The sequence below is a fragment of the Mobula birostris genome, chromosome 7 (assembly GCF_030028105.1).
Source record: "Mobula birostris isolate sMobBir1 chromosome 7, sMobBir1.hap1, whole genome shotgun sequence".
Lineage (NCBI taxonomy): Eukaryota > Metazoa > Chordata > Chondrichthyes > Myliobatiformes > Myliobatidae > Mobula > Mobula birostris.
The window spans coordinates 22,113,479-22,132,751 of NC_092376.1; the positions used below are offsets into that span (position 1 = coordinate 22,113,479).

At 40.0% G+C, this 19,273-nt stretch overlaps 1 protein-coding gene across 1 annotated transcript in view; it reads right to left on the reverse strand.

The window, feature by feature from the left end:
- Window positions 1-4,868: 4,868 nt before the first annotated feature.
- The window catches only part of LOC140200641 (uncharacterized), a 51,285-nt gene continuing 36,880 nt past the window's right edge, over window positions 4,869-19,273 (reverse strand). Inside the window, 1 exon segment of the mRNA XM_072264212.1 lies at window positions 4,869-5,092. Coding sequence (XP_072120313.1) covers window positions 4,869-5,092 — 224 coding nt within the window.

Consider the following 19,273-nt stretch of genomic DNA (forward strand, 5'->3'; position numbering starts at 1 on the left):
CATTATTAGCCTTCTCTCACTTCTCAGGTGACACATGGCCTGCTGAGTACGTTCAAAATGTGCAGTTGTTATTCCATATTTTTTACACCCGAAGCATTTTGCTTCAATATCAGTCGTGAAAAGTGGCTGAAATCTTTGGTTTTGAAATGAGCTAAGACTGTGCAGGATTTCTGCATGTCCAGCCCTTTTTGTGATATTTAAAAGTCAATACAACATATACTAATGCCTCAGGGAAGTGGATGAAGGATTCAGAATCAGAAGCAGAATCAGATTTAATAACACTGACATAAATCATGAATTTTGTTTTTTTTAGTGACAGCAGTATATTGCAATATATAAAATATTCTGTGAATTGCAATTACAATATATATATAATTAAATAAGTGGTGCAAAAACAGAGTAAAAATGTTGAAGCATTGTTCATCCATTCAGAAGTGTGATGTTGGAAGGGAAGAAGCTGTTTCTAAAACAGAGTGTGTGTCTTCATGTCACTGCATCTCTCTGCTGGTGTAATGAGAAGAGAGTTAGGCCTGGGTGCCTTCAATGTGGCTTTCCATCATCTGTTATTTTCACACAAGTAGAAAATCCCGATTGAAATTGGAACAATGAATAGAATGTGTAAAATTCCAACACTATGATTTCTATAGCCCAATTTCCAACCAAGACCATGCAAGTATTTTAAGGAAGCTGTAGATAAATTGAACAGTATTGGATCTGTCCCGAGTTATTTCCAGAGCATTTCAATTATAAGACAAGTCAAATAAGCTCTGAGATCTGGAGTTTCTCTTAAGAAGAGGGAATAATTATTTAAACTTGCAAGATTTGTGTCAAAAATTACAAAAGCTGTTGAAAATTTTTAAAAGACTGGGGAGTCTACAACTAGAGGGCATCGGTTTAAGATGAGAGAGGAAATATTTAAAGGGGAATTGAGGGACAATGTTCTTTACACAACAGGTGGTGGGTGTAAATATAAAGCTGCCAGAGAGGGTGACTGAAGCAGGTACAAGTACAGAGTTTTAAGAATTATTTGGAGAGTTACAGAACATAGATAGAAAATGCTTAGAAGGATTTGGAACAAATTCAGGTAAGTTGACCAGAAGATCATAAGACTATATGGCATAGGATTAGAATTAGGCATTTTGACCCATACAGTCTGCTCCTCCTTTCAATCATGGCTGATCCTTTCTTTTCTCTCATCAGGCTCAGTCCCCAGCTTTCTCCCTGTAGCCTTTGATGTTGTGACCAATCAAGAACCTATCGATCTCCTCCTTAAATACACCCAACGACCTGGCCTCCACAGCTGCCTGTGGTAACAAATTCCACAAATTCACCATCCTTTGGCTAAAGAAATTTCTCAGCATCTGTTTTAAATGGATGACCCTCTATCCTGAGGCTGTGACCTCTTGACCTAGACTCCCCCACCATGGGAAAAATCCTTTGCGCATCTACTCTGTCTAGGCTTTTCAATATTCGAAAGGTTTCAATGAGATCCCCCATAATCCTTTTAAATTCCAGTGAATACAGGACCAGAGCCGTCAAATGTTCCTGATATGATAACCCTTTCATTCCCAGCGTCATCCTTGTGAACTTCCTCTGAACCCTCTCCAATGCCAACACACCTTTTCTTAGATAAGGTACCCAAAACTGTTCACAATATATTTCTGCAGCCTTCCTGTTTCTTCAACACTATCTACCCCTCCACCAATCTTCATATCATCTGTAACAAAGTCATCTATTCAATCATCTAAATCATTGATATACAGCATAAGAACAAGCAGTCCCAACACCGACCTCTGCAGAGACCACTGGTCACTGGCAGCCAACCAGAAAAGTATCCTTTTATTCCCATTCACTGCTTCCTACCAATCAACCAATTCTCTAACCACGCTAGTAGTTTTTCTGTATTACCATGAGCTCTTAACTTGGTTAACAACCTCATGTGTGGCACCTTGTTAACGGCCTTCTGAAAGTCCAAATATATAACATCCCCTGTATCCCCATTATCTATCCTACTTGTAATCTCCTCAAAGAATTCCAACAGGTTCATCAAGTAAGAATTTCCCTTAAGAAAACCATGCTGACCTTGTCCTATTTTGTCCTGTGTCACCAAGTACTCCATAACCTCATACTTAAAAATTGACTCCAACATCTTCCCATCCACTAAGGTCAGGCTAACTGGTCTATAAGTTCCTTTCTGCTGCCTCCCTCCTTTTTTAAAGAGTGGTGTGACATTTGCAACCTGGATTGGAGATCCGAAATGGTATACTTATTGAGAGGGGAGTGGCCACAGAGGTGCTCTGTGTTAACTGCCTATTCACTTTCCCATTCCTTCTCCTGACAGTCACCCAGCTACCTGCATCCTGTAACTTAGGAATGACTACTTCCCAGTAACTCTGATCGATGATCTTCTCACTCTCCTGTACAAACTGAAGGTCATCTAGCTGTTGCTCCAGATCCCTAACATGGTCTTCAAGGAGCTGCAGCTGGATGCACTTCACGCAGATGTAGTTCCCTGGGAGACTTTGGGTCTCCCAGGACTCCAACATCTGGCATGAAGAACGCACAATGGCCATTTAAACTACACTATGTACTGCTGACACAGTAGGGAAAAAGGGATTAGCATAGTTATGTTAGCCAGCATGGATAGTATTTTCTTTATATCAAAATAAATTTAGTTCATAATAAAAAATATTTACAGGAATGAACTGTGCAATGTTATTTCATTCTGAGGGGATCATAGGGGTTCCTCTACCATCCATCGGGGACATTTATCAGGAGCGCTGTGTACGCAGGGCCCTTAGTTTTATTAAACATCCTACCCATCCATCTAGCGTCCTCTTTGACTTTCTACCATTAGGCAGGAGATTATGTTGCATAAAAATAAGAACAGTCAGGATGGGAAACAATCTCTTCCCTCAGGCTATTAGGCTTCTAAGCACCCTGCCACGTTGCATTCAAAATGTTACTGGTTAATCTGTTCCGTATCTGACAGTATATAATTTGTGCTCTTTACTTTGTTGATTTATGTGTAATTCTTCTGCAGATTTTATCCCTACTTTCCTAAGTTGTTGTGTGTTATGTGTACAACTGTGCTTTACACCCTAGTTCAGATAAACTTCGTCTCGTTTGACAGTATACATCTATGTAAAGGATAGTAAACTTGACTTGACTTGATCTACTGTTCTATTACCTTCCTAGAAACCAATTGGATTGGTACTGCTCATGTGGCTTCCTGGGGTAATACAATGTCTTCTTCACCCAAATCAGCCCCTCCTTCTCCAGTAGCAGGAGAATCAGACACTGTGGTCCGTCCCCACAACCCCTAGCGGTGGCTGCACTAAGCTTCAGAGTGTCCCTCAGTATGCACTCCTGCAGCCAGGAATGTGCCAGTGAGCACCATTCCTCCACAGAGGTCTCCATGTGCTGGCAGAGCAAAGGGATTCGGGCAGACCAAAGGGCAGCTTTCACTGAGTGGATGATCTGCCAGCAGCGCTTGATGTCCGCTTCTGTGCGTGTCCCTGGAAACAGCCCATGGGTCAGAGTCCCCTGTGACACAGCTGCTCAAGGTGAACCAGGACACGGGCCCTTTCATCTTTCTTCACAACCTCTTCAGTGTTTGGATCAACTAATATATTGGTTTGGATTTGAGCCATTTTGCAAGTCTGCCTTTGCCTTCTTTGGCTATTATTTCACTGAAAATATTCTCAGTTGTGTCACTTTTCAACAGCTGCTGCATAATGTTGAAGGAACCATCTCGGTATCACAGGCTAAATTCTTTGTCAAGCAACATTTCCATTTAATTTCAATTGCTATATACTTATGACAGTTTTTTTTTGATTCAAACTGATGGATTGTTGGAATCAAGTAAACGTTATGTCTTTGCTTGCCATCTGGCTGATAATTTATTACAGACAATGAAGATGACATGAAGAATTAAGTTTAATGTCTGGCGCAAGTCCTCCACTCCACTAATGTCTACACTTATGTTAATTATTCCTTACTTTTCTGCAATTTTCACCAGATGTTGGACTTTGCAATTGATGTTAATTACTCAGTACATTCACGTAATCACCATTCGATGTTAATCTCATCAATTGATGCTACCTATTCCCTGCATTTGAGCAATTTTCAACAGATGTTAATCCCAGCGATCGACAATAATTATTATGTCAATTTGGTTAATCTCTTACATATGCAAATGTCTCTGTGGATTTTAATTATTCCATACATTTGTGTAACCTCCATGAGATGTTAATATCTGAAACTCACATGATTTATCCCAGACATTCATGTAAATTCCATCTGATGTTAAATTGAGCACGTCTACATGGAGCCTGGTTGCAGGAAAGCAGCATCCATCATCTGGGACTCTCACCACACAGGTCATGCACTCTTCTCGCTGCTGCCTTCAAGAAGAAAGTACAAGATTTCAGGATTCACATCACCAGGTTTAGGGACAGTTATCAGGCTCAAATATCAGGCTATGGAACCCAAAAGGATAACTTTACTCAACTTCACTTGCCCCATCATTGAAATGTTCCCACAACCTATTGATTCACTTTCAAGGACTCTTTATCTCATGTTCTTGGTATTTATTGGCTATTTAGTTACTATATTATTTATTTCTTTTTGACTTTGCACTGTTTGTTGTACACTGCACAATGTTTGAACACCCAAGTTGGTGCGCTCTTTCATTGATTCTATTATGGGTTTATTGTGTATACCTGCTAGAAAATGAATCTCAAATGGTGACATATATGAACTTCGATAAACCAGGCGAGGGTAGCCAGGAGCTTTCGACCCTGGCAGGATAGGGGTATGCTTACCCCAGCATGTGAAGCCAATTCCAGTGGACTGGGCGGCTGAGATCAACTACAAGATCCAACGGCCAAGAAGGTGGTGCTGCAACGCCTCATGGAGATCAAAGGGCTTGACAAGGCACAGAAGGCATCCTGGCTATCCACTGCAGCCAAGGAATTCTCCAGATATGATGATTTTTCATACCACTGGGCCAAGATGTTTGAGGACGAGAGAGTGGTTTCTTCACTCTCAAACTTCTCCTGCACCAGTTTTTCTCTGTGCAGCTCCTTACCTAACAATTGATGAGGTGCAAAGACAAACATCATTGTCGTAAATGACTGACAACTAATACAGATAGGGTGAATTGACATGGTCTTTTTCCTAGGGTTAGGGAATCAAGAACCAGAGGACATAGGTTTAAGGTGAAGGGGAAAGATTTACTAGGAAACCGAGATGCAACTTTTTCACCTAGAGTGCAGTTAGTATATGGAGTGAGCTGCCAGAACAAGTGGTTAAGGCAGGTACACTAATAACATTTAAAAGATACTAGACTTGTACATAGATAGAAAGGTTATAGAGGAATATGGCCGGATGACTATGTAGCTAGACATAGTTCAAATGCTATCCCTAAGTATGCCAATGACACCACTGTTAATGGCAGAGTCCCAGACAGTGATGAGGAGGCGTAGAGGACTGAATTAGATAAGGTGGTCAAATTATGTTGCAACAATAACCATGAACTCAACATCAGTAAGGGAATAGATTGTGAACTTCAAACAGGGGAAATCAGGAGAATATATAACCATAAAAGATTCTGCAGATGATGGAAATCTAGAGGAACACACACAAAATGCTGGAGGAACTCAGCAGTTCAAGGCAGCATCTATGGAAATGATTAAACAGTTTACGTTTTGGGCCAAGATTCTTCATCAGGATTGGAAAGGAAGGGGGAAGACACCAGAATAAATAGGGTAGGGGGAGGGAAATGAGGAAAAGCAAGAAGGTGATAGGTGAAGCCATGTGGGTGGGAAAGGTAAAGGGCTGGAGCAGAAGGAATCTGATAAGAGAGGAGACTGATCCCTGGGAGAAAGAGAAGAAGTGGGGTCACCAGGGTCAGGTAATAGGCAGGTGAGGAGGTAAGGGGCCAGAGTGAGGAATAGAAGATGAGAGAAGAAGGAGGGAACAAGATTACCAGAAGAGGAAATCAATGTTCACGCTGCCTGGTTGGAGGCTATCTAAACAGGATATGGGGTGTTGCTCCTCCTTCCAGAGAGTGGCCTCATCATGGCAAAAGAGGAAGCCATAGACTGACATGTCACAACAGAACTGAGGATAGGAATTAAAATAGTTGGCCACCGAAAATTTCTGCTTTTGTGGATAGAGCAGAGGTACTCGACAAAGCGATCCGCAATTTATGTCGGGGGTCACCAATGTAGAGGAGGTCACATCGGGAGCATTGGATACAGTAGGCAGCTCCAACAGATTCACAGGTGAAGTGTTGCTTCACCTGGTAGGACTGCTTTTGACCCTGAATGGAGGTCAGGGACAAGATGAATGGGCAGGTGTTACATTTCTGACGATTGTAAGGATTTTTGTTTCTGGTATTTTTTTTCACGATGAGGCCAGTCTCAGGCCATTATCACCTTTTAGCTAGTCCTCCTTCCTCTTCCCCCACCCTACTTACTCTGGTAACTTCCCCCTTCCTTTTCAGTCCTGATGAAGGGTCGTGGCCTGAAATGTTTACTGTTCATTCATTTCCATAGATGCTGCCTGACCTGCTGAGTTCCTTCAGTATTTTGTCGGAGAACACATACCAATCTTCTTTGAGGGGTCAGCTGAGGAAGGGGTGGTCAGTTCCAAGTTCCTGGGTGTCAGCATCTCAGCTGGATTTATCCTGGGCCCAACGTATTGATGTAATTATGACAAAGGCATGCCAGGGGCTACACTTCATTTGGATTACGAGGAGATTCCATGTCACCCAAGTTTCCATCAGATTTCTACAGATGTACTGTGGAGAGTATTCTGGGAGGCTGCATCGCAGCATGGTACAGAGATGCCAGTGCATAGGATCGCAAGAGACTTCAGAGTGTGCCGTCTCCACCAGCTCCATCAAGGGCACCAGCCTCCCCACCATCAAGGACGTCTTCAAAAGGCAGTGCTTCAAGAAGGCAGCATCCATCATAAAGGGCCCTCACCATCTGGGACATGCACTCTTCTCATTTCTACCATCCTGGAGGAGATACAGGAGTCTGAAGGCCCACACTCAACATTTTAGGAAGAGTTCCTTTCCCTCTGCCATCAAATATCTGAATGGCCCATGAACTCATGAACTCTGCCTCACTATTTCTCTTTTGCAATACTTATTTTTTTTTTAACAGTGATTTGTAATGTACTCTGTACTGCTGTCACAAAACAACATATTTCTTGACTTATGTCAGTGACAATAAACCTGATTCTATTTCTGATTCTGAATAGGACTAGTTCAGGTGGGAATTTTGGTCCAGTTTGGACCATTTTGGACTGAGGAAACTGTTTCCATGCTGTATCACTCTGTGACTCTATGACAACAAAGTACAATTGTAATTGTTGTTTTTATGTATGTAACATAGAAACAAGTCTGCCCACAAGTTTCTAGAAGAAAGTGATCATCTGTTTTAAGTGACTTTTGCTGAGAGACAACCACTGACCAGAATCCCTGTTAATCTAAATAACGCCACAGAATCTTTTACGTTCCGCTGGGACAGGAACATTAACATCTGAAGTGCAGTAGTAGATAAATTTCTCTAAACATCACTCAAAAGACAGATGGACTTTTACAGAATATTAAGCAGCGTGTCAAAATTGATTTGCTTTTCATTCCACTTGATAGACATGTTGATGTTAGTGCAGAGAAACAGCGTCTGGTGCTGTCAAGCCAAAATGACACACAGAAACCTCAGATTACAGAGGCCTGTCTCAGATGTAGAAAGTTAAGTTAGTGGAACGTGATTTCTTTTAATGCAAAGAGAGATTTTTGACGGTGAAGAATGGATAGGTTTGATTTAGGTAGGAAGTTAACATGTAAAATCTCAGCATCCTAACCTCACCATCCCTCCTCCTCAAACACCTCATTTGGTGATTGATATTGCTGGAGTGTTCAGTAATCAATACAATGATACTAAGTAACACATGCAAAATATTGGAGGAACTCAGCACGCCAGGCAGAATCTATGGAAATGAATAAACAGTAATGTTTCAGGCTGAGACCCTTCATCAGCTCTGGAGGGAAGCCTTTACACTCCTGATGAAGGGTCACGACTCGAAATGTTGACTGTTTACTCTTTTCCATAGATGCTGCCTGGCCATCTGAGTTCCTCCAGTATTTTGTGTGTGTTGCTTTGGATTTCCAGCATCTACAGATTTGCTTGTGTCAATGATAGTAAGTGTCCAATATTTAAAATTTCTGGGCCTGTGAGTCTGTGAATCCATTGGGGAAGTTGAAGGCCTGATGTCTGTGAGTTCGTGAGTCCAATAGAGCCTGGAGGACCGGAGGCAGCCTATCCTAGGGTGGGAGGACATTCTATGTGTGTGAGAGAGTGAGCGGATGAGAGGGAGGAAAGGGGCTTGCCTTGCTGATACTGCTTTGTTGCTGTTTCTGCTGAACATTATGGACATGCTATGTGGGCGCCGGAATGTTAGGTAACAGTAACGGGCTGCCCCCAGCAAGGTTATGTTAATACAAGTGATACACTTCACAGTGTGTTTTGATGCACATGTGATAAACAAAACTGAATTCCCAGGGAATATTTGTAGCTAAAAACATCACCTGGCTTCCTGGGATAACATTGGGGTAAATAATGGAAATCTTGGTAGCTAAAGAAAGAGAAGGACAGCAGATCCATGATGTAAGGTCCTTTTTCCATCACTATAGGATTAAGTAGGCCCAGGCCATCCTGACTGCCCATGACTGGTCACATATATCCTTTTCAACGACCTGCAACAGGTGGATTTCCCTCCACGGATCCTGCCTGACCCATTGAGATTCTCCATCCAGATTCAAGTTTCTGCAGTCCTTTCTGTCTTTGTACTTTTTAGTTTTGACTGTCATTAGCAAAACTGCAGCCACGGTCACATACATTTGAGACTGAAAGTGTACACAACCAATGAGGCATTAAAAAGCAAAAGAGGCTGTTGGGGATTTTGAAAAAGGCATTGATTATAATTTCATGGAAGAAGACTTTCTAGAACAATTGCATGCCTGTTAAAAATTCCAATATGCATACACTTTTGAACTCAATGTTGATATCGGAGTCTACAAACATGAATCTAATGTTTATATCTAATCGATATAAGGACATTAATATTTGATGTCAGCTTCCAGTACACTAGGAACTGCTTGCTTGTCTTTTGCATCAGCCTAAAGGATCACAGAATGATAGACCAAAAAAAGATTTAAAGATTAGCTTTATTTGTCACGTGTGCATTGAAACACGAAACATAGAGTGAATTACGTCATTTGCGTCAAATCAAATCAGTGACGATTGCACTAGAAGCAGCCCACAAGTGACGCCACACTTTTGGCACCAATATAACATGTCTACAACATATTAACCTTAGCCTCTAAATCTTTGGAATGTGAGAGGAAACTGGGGCGCCCAGAGGAAATCCATGTGGTCATGGGGAAGAAGTACGAACACCTTGCAAATAGCAGTGAGAATCAAACCCCAATTGGTGATCACTGACGCTGAAAGTGATTGTGCAAACCATTGTGCTACTGTGCCACACCTATGGAACCTTTTGGCTCATTGTGCGTTTTATAAGAGCTGCTGAATTAATTCCATTGTCTTGTTTCTTTCTGATAATCCTCCTATATTTGAACATGAGGAAAGAGCCTCTCAGGCATACTGTGTCTACCTCTCCCTGAATCACATATGCTTCATACATCTGACGTTTATCAATTGTTGTGTTGGCGGTAGCTGTTAATTAGCTCTCCCTCCATCCTGACAGACAGCAAAAATGACAGGAATGGACTGGAATGTCCACTGATGTAAAAACATAGAGAGATGAAGCAGGAGAAGGCTTCTGTATTTCTATCTAAAGGGCATATTTCTGTTATCTTTTCTTATCCTTCGATCATTCCTTTACTTATGAATCTTCTACCTCCTTTTAAAATATATTCAGAAACTTTGTTTCTATCACCTTCTAAGGTTAGGTGATTCACTGCCTTCTGAATGAGGAATTACTTTATCACCTCAGCTTTATCCCAATTATCTCATTGTCCTGAGATTATCTCACTCTCTCTCCTTGTTCTTGATATCCTTGATATCCAGAGTTTCCTAACTCTGTTTAAATTTTGTATACTTCAATGAAATCCGCTCTTCTTGTGCTAGACGTGATTATGTATAGGCCGTGTTGACTTAACTTTTTATTTCAAGAATGGACTTTAGCCACAATAAAAGGTATACACAAAGGAAGAAACAGTGCAAGACAAAGCCTCAACATTCATAGTTTTTACAAAGTTCAAAGCAAATTCTTTTCAAGGTATGTATATGTCAACTCTGCCCTGGATGGTCTCGAGCACAGCAGTGAAAGGAGGAGGGCTGGGCATAGAGCTAGCAACCTCGTCCCGTATAACAAACTGCAGATATGTCAATGGAAGTTCCGAAGACCTCAATCCTGGGAGTGAAAGGATCTTCACCTAGAAGACATATGTAGTCATGTGGTGAAAGCCTCGAGTCAATGGAAGTCAAAAGGCCAACCTTCCTTCTACCATCCAATCATCATGCCATTGGAACATGGAATGTAAAGATCATGTATGAAAGTGGAAAGACAGTGCAAGTGGCAGTGAAATGAAGAACAACAATCTGAGCCTGCTCGGCATCACGAGTTAAGATGGAAGCAGTCTGGGCAGAGGTGGCTGAGGACAGGAGAGGCCGGCCAAAGAACACCTGGTGACGCAACTTTGAAGCTGACAGCTAGAAGATGGGCTACACCTGGGGACAACTCAAAAGGCTGGCTCAGGGCAGAGGATTCTGGTGAGATGCTGTCGGTGATCTCTGCCCCAGTAGGGGTGATGGGCTTAACTAAATAACTAACTAACATCTGCTACTCTGATATTCATTTTCTTGCAGGCATTCAGAGCAAATACAAAGAAACACACTAGAGTCAATGAAAAACTGCACACAACAAAGACAGAAAAAACAACCAATGTGCAATAGACAAGAAATTGTGCAAATAAAAAAGAAAAAAGTCAAAATGATGATAAATAAATAAACAATAAGTATTAAAAATGTGAGTTGTAGAGTCCTTGAATGTGAGTCTACAGGTTATGGAATCTGTTCAGTGTTGGGGACAGTGATGTTATCCACTCTGGTCCAGAAGTCTGATGGTTGAGGGGTTATAACTGTTCTTGAACCCATGTGGGACCTGAGGCTCCCGTACCTCCTTTCTGGTGGCAGCAGGAGAAAGACAGTGAGACCTGGATGGTGAGAATCCTTGACGATGGATGCTGTATTCCTACAACAGCACTCCTAGAAGATGTGCCCAGTGGTGGGGAGGCATTTACCTGTGATGGACTGGGCTGTATCCATTACTTTTTGTTGGTCTTTCCTTTCAAGGGCACTGGTGTTCCATACTAGGCCATGATGCAACCAGTCAGTATGCTCTCTATGCACCTATAGATGTTTGACAAAGCTTTCAAAGTAAACTTATTATCAAAGTGTATATATATGTCACCACACCCTACCCTGAGATTTATTGTCTTGCACCGCACACAGGCAGACAAACAACCAGTGTGCAAAGGACAACAAACTGAATCTCCTGGTTCATCCATAGCTTTTGATTTGGGTAGATCTGGTATTTTCTTAAAGGCACATACTCATTCACGTAGGTCTTGATGAAGTCAGTGACAATTGTGACATAGTCATTCAGACTTGAAGATGAATCCCTGAACATTGTCCAGTTCACTGACACAAAGTAGTACTATAAGCACTCCTCCACTTTCTTGACCACACCTACTTGGTCCTCACCACCAGTACTGTCGTCTTTTGCCTCTGTCTATATGTTAAAAGTAGTAGCACAGCCAGGTGATAGGACTATCCAAAATGTGGCCGTGGGATGGTATGGCAAGTGTTCTTGATAGACATATAACAGTGGTCAAGTGTGTTGGCTCCTTTGATTCCACAGGTGATACGTTGATGATAGTTGTTCAGAGACTTCCTTAAGCTGGCCTGGTTGAAATCCCCCACAATGATAGGGAAGACATGTTGTTTGTGCCTGCTGATTATGGCGCTTCTCTCCTCCAGTGCTTGCCTGACATTAGCCTGAGGTGGAATGTACATTGTTACCAGGATGATGGCAGAAAACTCCCTTGGCAGGTTAAAAAGTATGACATTTGATCACGAGACGTTTCAGGTCAGGTGAGCAGGACTGAGACTAAACCTCCATGTTTGTGCACCATGATGAGTTAATCATAAAGCATAGTCCACCTTCTCTACCTTTAACAGACTGCGCTGTCTGGTCTTTACTGTGAATAGTGAAGCCATTGAGCTGCAGTGCTGCATCTGAAATGAAGAAGTATTGCCATGTTTCCATGAAGCAAAGTATACAGTAGTCTCTGATGTCCTGCTTTTACAGCAGTCTTGTTCTGAGGTCTTCAATTTTATATTCCAGAGTTTGTACATTCACCAACAGGATAGTCTGGAGTGGGGGTGAGGGATCTAAAGCCCCTGCATTTCATTCTTACCTTCAGCTCTGCATGCTTTCCTTGCTTCCGATTTCTTAAACTGAAATTGTGCTCAGGACCTGAGACTGCAGTCCACGATCCATCGATTTTGAGTATTGATAGGTTTTTTTAAAACATCTTTAAACAATGTTGCTTACTGAATTACCTTTGGCTGTGGCTGTGACTGAATTTCAGCTGTAGTAGTCCTGAACAGGAATATTTGATGTTTCCCATTGGAGCAACATGCAAATAGTCACCAATTAAGGGCATAACAAATTTCTGTAAGTTGCAATAAAGTAAATACTGCCATAGAAGAGTAGTGAGATAGCGTCATGGGTTTATGATGTTACATGCCTCAAGGAGATCTGTGATTTTTTTTTTGTGAGAATGATGTAATGGTCTTTTGGCGGTCACCTGATGTAATTTTCCCGCCGATTTGAGGTCCCATGACGACATGTGCACCATGGGTATATAAGGGTAGACCCCAGATGACGCAGTTAGTTTTAAATTTGTAGATTTCCAGGTAGAATGTGCTGTGTCTCCGTTTCTGTTGCGTGTTTGTTTTTGTGAGGCAGTTTCATTTTTAAAATGGAGTGTTGCGTTCTATTGCAAGATACAATATTATTGGACTGGAAATTTTTGCTAGATGTGCTGATTTACCCTATTCCAGCAGTAGAAGGGAGAGTGCAGACTTTATCGAAGTACAGGACCGAAGGATTGAGAGGAGCCGGCATTGTTTGGCAGTTTAACAAAGGATCGACCTTATTGAGTCTGCGTTGAAGGAGTAGCGACCTGCATCGAGATAACTCTTCCCAAAAGAAAAAAGAGTTCATGCAAAGATTTGCTCTCTTGCTAAAAGAAATTAAGGTCAGTTATTTTAAACTGTTTATTTACTGCATCGTGAATCCTGTGGACAGAACCAGCAGGGAAGTCGCGTCTATGAAGAAATCCTTCTCCAGAGAAGTCTCTCCCAATTGAACGTATAAATCTGTTGGGCTTTCGAATTTACCATTTTAAGAACTATATCTGACTTTATCGCTTTAAGAACTGTTTTCGCATTTAACGCTTTAAGAACCAGTGCGGAGTGATGATTTGTTGAAGAGCTGCATAACGGTTAACTTCCGGTTAAGGTTTTCGTTTGTTTTTTGTTTTTATCGGTTATCCGTGTTTAATAAATGTTTGGTTGTTTTTATATAACCTGTCTCGATTGATACTCATTGTTGCCGTTTACGTAACATAATTTGTGGGGGCTCGTCCGGGATGTTCTGATTTTGAGTTTAAGTGCTGGTAATTGCCATTTTGATTTGGAAAAGGGAAATTCCTGATTTTTTTTAGTTTGATTGGTGTGTGAGTGTTGTATTCAGCAACAATGGATATTGATGGGTTTGTGGAGACGCCTGACTCGGGGTCTTTAGTGAATGCGAGAAAACCTGAGGTATTGGAGATTGCTAGGAAGTTAGATATTAAAGGAATTACAAGGAATTCCACCAAGGCTTTCATACAAAGAAAAATCGCTGAACATTTTATTACTTTGATTTTGTTTGATAAGGAGGTGTTAGATAAGTTTCCAATGAGTAATCTGGAAATGCAGTTACATCTTGAACAAATAAAGTTAAAGCAATTAGAAGCCGATTTGGAAAAGAGTCAGTTAGAAGCTGTAAATAAACAGAAGGAATTCGAGGCTTGGGAGGCTATTAAAAAAAGGAAATTTGAAGAAAGAGAAGCTGAAAACCAGAGGAAATTTGAGCTAGAGATGCAGAAATTAAAGTCCGGGAGTCAGTCAGTTCTACGAAACAGTTTATTGCTAGTCGTGAGGTTATTTTGGCTCCTCCATTTAATAAAGCTGAAGTGGATAAATATTTCCAGCATTTCGAAATTGTTGCTCTGAGTTTAAAGTGGCCGAAAGACCAATGGCCAGTGATGTTACAAAGTGTAATTAAAGGCAAGGCACAACAAAATTTATACAGCTTTACATGCTGATCAAGCACTGAATTATGATATTGTTAAGCAGCATATATTAAAGGCATACGAGTTGGTTCCGGAAGTGTATAGAGAAAGATGCAGAAATTTGAAGAAATTGGCGGAAAAAACTTATGTGGAATTTGTCTATGAGAAATCTGTGTGTTTTGAGAGACGGGTTTCCTCTGAAAATGTGAATGGGGAGTATAATAAATTAAAAGAGTTGATTTTGCAAGAGGAATTTAAAAGAAGCATTCCTGTTGAAGTGAGAACATACTTAAATGAACGGGACACTGCTACATTGCAGGAGATTGCTAAATTAGTTGATGAGTATGTTTTAATTCACAAGAATAAATTTTCTCCAGGTAAAAGTTTTAAAAGTAAAAATAGCACAGACAGTCAAGGTAAACCAGAAATTAAACTTGAAGTTGGTGAGAAAAGTAAGGATGAAGGGAGACATGTGAAGGAAAGACATTTTGGTATTGTTTGTAATTATTGTAAGAAACCTGGACATGTAGTATCTAACTGCTTCTGATTGAAAAGGAAAGAGAAAGTAGTAGTCCCAGATGCTTGTGTGCAGCATATTGAAAAACCTGTAAAGCCACAGGGTTCAGAAAATATTAATGAAGATGTGTCAGAGTCTGACCAAGTTAAGAAGGGATATGAAACTTTTATAACAGAAGGATTTGTATCCTTGAACGAAGGATCCAATTCAGTACCAATAAGAATACTTAGAGATACTGGAGCTTCTCGATCACTAATATTAGACAGTGTGCTAAAGTTTAGTGACGAGTCTGACATTTGTGAGTTAAATTATATAAGAGGGGTTGGGAGTGCCCTTATGCCAGTGCACTTACATAGAGTAAATTTAAGGTCAGGATTAGTTACAGGGATTGTTAAAGTAGGACTACAATCCAGTTTACCTGTGAATGATGTTTCTCTTTTGTTAGGGAATGATTTAGCAGGCAGACAAGTTTTTCCTGAAGTGCATTTGACAATAAATTCATATTCTGAGGAACCACAGAGGGATTCTATCACAGATTCTTCCTGTGTTATAACAAGAGCTATGGCTAAAAAGACTGGTGTAAAGGATGAGGTTGTTACCCATGACAGTTCAAATCTAGATTCGAATTTTGAGGATGTATCAGAAACTTTCTTACCTACATTATTTGATCAGGATCTTGGGGTTAAGTCTGACCAGGAAGATTTGTCTTTATCTCGGAAGGAGATGATAGCAGAGCAGGATAGAGATCCTGAGATAGTTAAATTAAAAGAACAAGCTCTTCCAGATAGTGAAATTGGAAAAGTACCAGTAGGATATTATTTTGAAAAGGGAGTATTAATGAGAAAGTGGAGATCACCTACAATTCCTGCTAGTGAGGTTAATCATCAGGTAGAAGTTCCTAAAATTTACCGAAATGAGATTTTAACTATGGCTCATAGCATTCCTTTGGGTGGTCACTTAGGTGTAAAGAAAACTATAAACAAAGTTTCTAAACATTTTTATTGGCCTAGTTTAAGACAAGATGTGGCGACATTTTGTAGAACGTGTCATACGTGTCAAATTGTGGGTAAACCTAATCAGGTTACTCCAGTGGCCCCACTGCAACCAATTCCAGTATTTGGTGATACGTTCTCAAAAATCATTGTAGACTGTGTAGGTCCTTTGCCAAAGACTAAAACTGGACATCAATATTTATTAACTATTATGTGCATAGCGTCTAGGTTTCCAGAGGCAGTACCTCTTAGGAATATAACAGCCAAAACTGTGACAAAGGCTCTTATAAAATTCTTTACTTATTTTGGGTTGCCTAAGGAAATACAATCAGATCAAGGTAGTAGTTTTATGTCGGGATTGTTTCAGCAGATAATTTATAAATTGGAACAAAACAGGTTATTTCATCAGCCTATCATTCAGAATCACAAGGAGCCTTGGAGAGATTTCATTCCACACTAAAACTATGATTAGGACATATTGTGTGGAAAATGAAAAGGACTGAGATGAAGGTATACATTTACTACTTTTTGCAGTAAGGGAGGCAGTACAGGAATCATTAGGTTTTAGCCCTTTTGAACTTGTGCTTGAACAAAGAGTTCGAAGACCTTTGGCCTTGTTGAAGGAACAGTGGATTAATAAAGAGGTACACACTAATTTGCTAGATTATGTTTTGAAATTTAAAGAAAGGTATTATAAAGTTTGTAGCTTGGCCAAGGAAAATTTAAAGTTAGCTCAAGAGAAGATGAGGACTTGGTATGATAAAGAAGCTAGGATGAGTTCATTTAGGCCTGGAGATAAGGTGTTGGTTCTTTTTCCAGTGCAAACAAACCCATTACAAGTCAAATTTCATTGTCCTTATGAGATTAAATCTAAGGTAAATGATGTAGATTATGTGGTAAAAACCCCAGATTGGAGAAAGACAACACAATTGTGTCATATAAATATGATAAAACCGTATTATGACAGAGAAGCTGCTAAAATGATTGTTGTGATCAATAATGAGTCTGATCTTGATAAAAACTTAATAGAGGATTCATCTGAAACTCATTTTAAACCCAACATTATTTCAGCCAGGTTACCAAATTCAAAAATTCTAGAAAATATTGATGAAAAATTAGCTCATTTACAGCCAGAGCAGAGAGAGAAGATGAAACAGTTAATTTTTAAATATAGAGATTTATTTCCAGACGTCCCTAGAAGAACCACTGTAGCTACACATGATGTAGACGTTGGAGATGCAAAACCCATAATACAACATCCGTATCGAATGAACAGGGAAAAATATGAACTTGCTGAACAAGAAATTAAGTATATGTTAGAGAATGATATTATTAGACATTCTAATTCCAACTGGAGTTCACCGTGTGTTATGGTGTCTAAGCCAGACCATAGTATTAGGTTTTGTACGGATTACAGAAAGGTGAATGCTGTGACAAAAACTGATGCATATCCAATCCCTAGGTAGATGATTGTGTGGATATGGTTGGACAGGCCAAATTCCTTACAAAAATTGATTTGTTAAAAGGTTATTGGTGTGTTCCATTGACGGATAGAGGTAGAGATATTTCAGCATTTGTAACCCCATCTGGGTTATATGAATATAATGTTTTTCCATTTGGGATGAATAATGCACCAGCTACTTTTCAGAGGATGATTAATAGTGTGATTCAGGGATTAAAAGATACAGATGATTTAGTTTATTGATGATTTAGTTACAGGAAATAATACGTGGAAAGCACATATTACTGCAGTGGAGAAACTATTTGAGAAACTTTCAAAACCTAACTTAACTATTAACTTAGCTGAAAGTAAATCTGGTTATGCCACTGTGACAGTTAAGGAAAAGGGTTAAGGAAATTAGACTCCAGTTTAATAATACAGTCTAATGTTACAGGAGTACAATATTTTAATCACTCATATTAAGGGTAAAGATAATGTGATTGCTGATTGTTTATCTAGATGTTAAATGTAAAATGAAAATTTGTTTTTTTTGGAGTGGTATTTTCACATTTGTAACACTCCTACTGTACATTAGTTTGTAAAGTGCTGAGAGATAAGTCTATATATCTTGTGTATGCTGTAAATTTTATACCTTTGTATTTTTTTGTATAAATTGTTAATTGTTAAAATTTTGTTCTTTAAGAGACCAAAATTTTTTTGGAGGGAGGTGTTACATGCCTCAAGGAGATCTGTGATTATTTTTGTGAGAATGATGGAATGGTCTTTTGGCAGTCACCTGATGTAATTTTCTCGCCGATGTGCGGTCCCATGATGACATGTATACCATGGGTATATAAGGGTAGACCGCAGATGATGCAGTTAGTTTTTAGTTTGTAGATTTCCAGGTAGAACCTGTTGTGACTCCGTTTCTGTTGCGTGTTTGTTTTTGTGAGGCAGTTTCATTTTTAAAACGGAGTGTTGCGTTCTGTTGCAAGATACAATGTTATTGGACTGGAACTTTTTGCTAGATGTGCTGATTTACCCTATTCCTGCAGTAGAAGGGAGAGTGCAGACTTTATCGAAGTACAGGACCGAAGGATTGAGAGGAGTCGGCATTGCTCGGCAGTTTAACAAAGGATCGACCTTATTGAGCCTGCTTTGAAGGAGTAGCGACCTGCATCGAGATAACTCTTGCCAAAAGAACAAAGAGTTCATGCAAAGGTTTGCCCTCTCTCTAAGAGAAATTAAGGTCAGTTGTTTTAAACTGTTTATTTACTGCATCGCGAATCCTTTGGACAGAACCAGCAGGAAAGTTGCGTCTATGAAGAAATCCTTCTCCAGAGAAGTCTCTCCCAATTGAACGTATAAATCTGTTGGACTTTCGAATTTACCATTTTAAGAACAATATCAGATTTTATCGCTTTAAGAACTGTTTTTGCATTTAACACTTTAAGAACCAGTGCCGAGTGACAATTTGTTGAACAGCTGCATAACGGTTAACTTCTGGTTAAGGTTTTTGTTTGTTTTTTGTTTTTATCGTTTATCCGTGTTTAATAAATGTTTGGTTGTTTTTATATAACCGGTCTCGATTGATACTCATTGTTGCTGTTTACGTAACAATGAACCATGCAGAAATCTAATGGCACTGGGAAAAAGTTGTTTCTAAAGCATGGATTGTGGGTTTTTAGGCTCCTGTACCTCTTCCCTGATGGTAATAATGAGAACAGAGCATATCCTAGATTGAGATGGTTCTTTATGATAGCCGCCTCCTTCATGGGGCACCAGTTTTTAAAGATGTCCTCAATGGAGGGAAGGCTAGTGCTCGTGATGGAGTCCAATCTGGCAATGAGGTCTTCTGCTGTTTGGTTTGGATC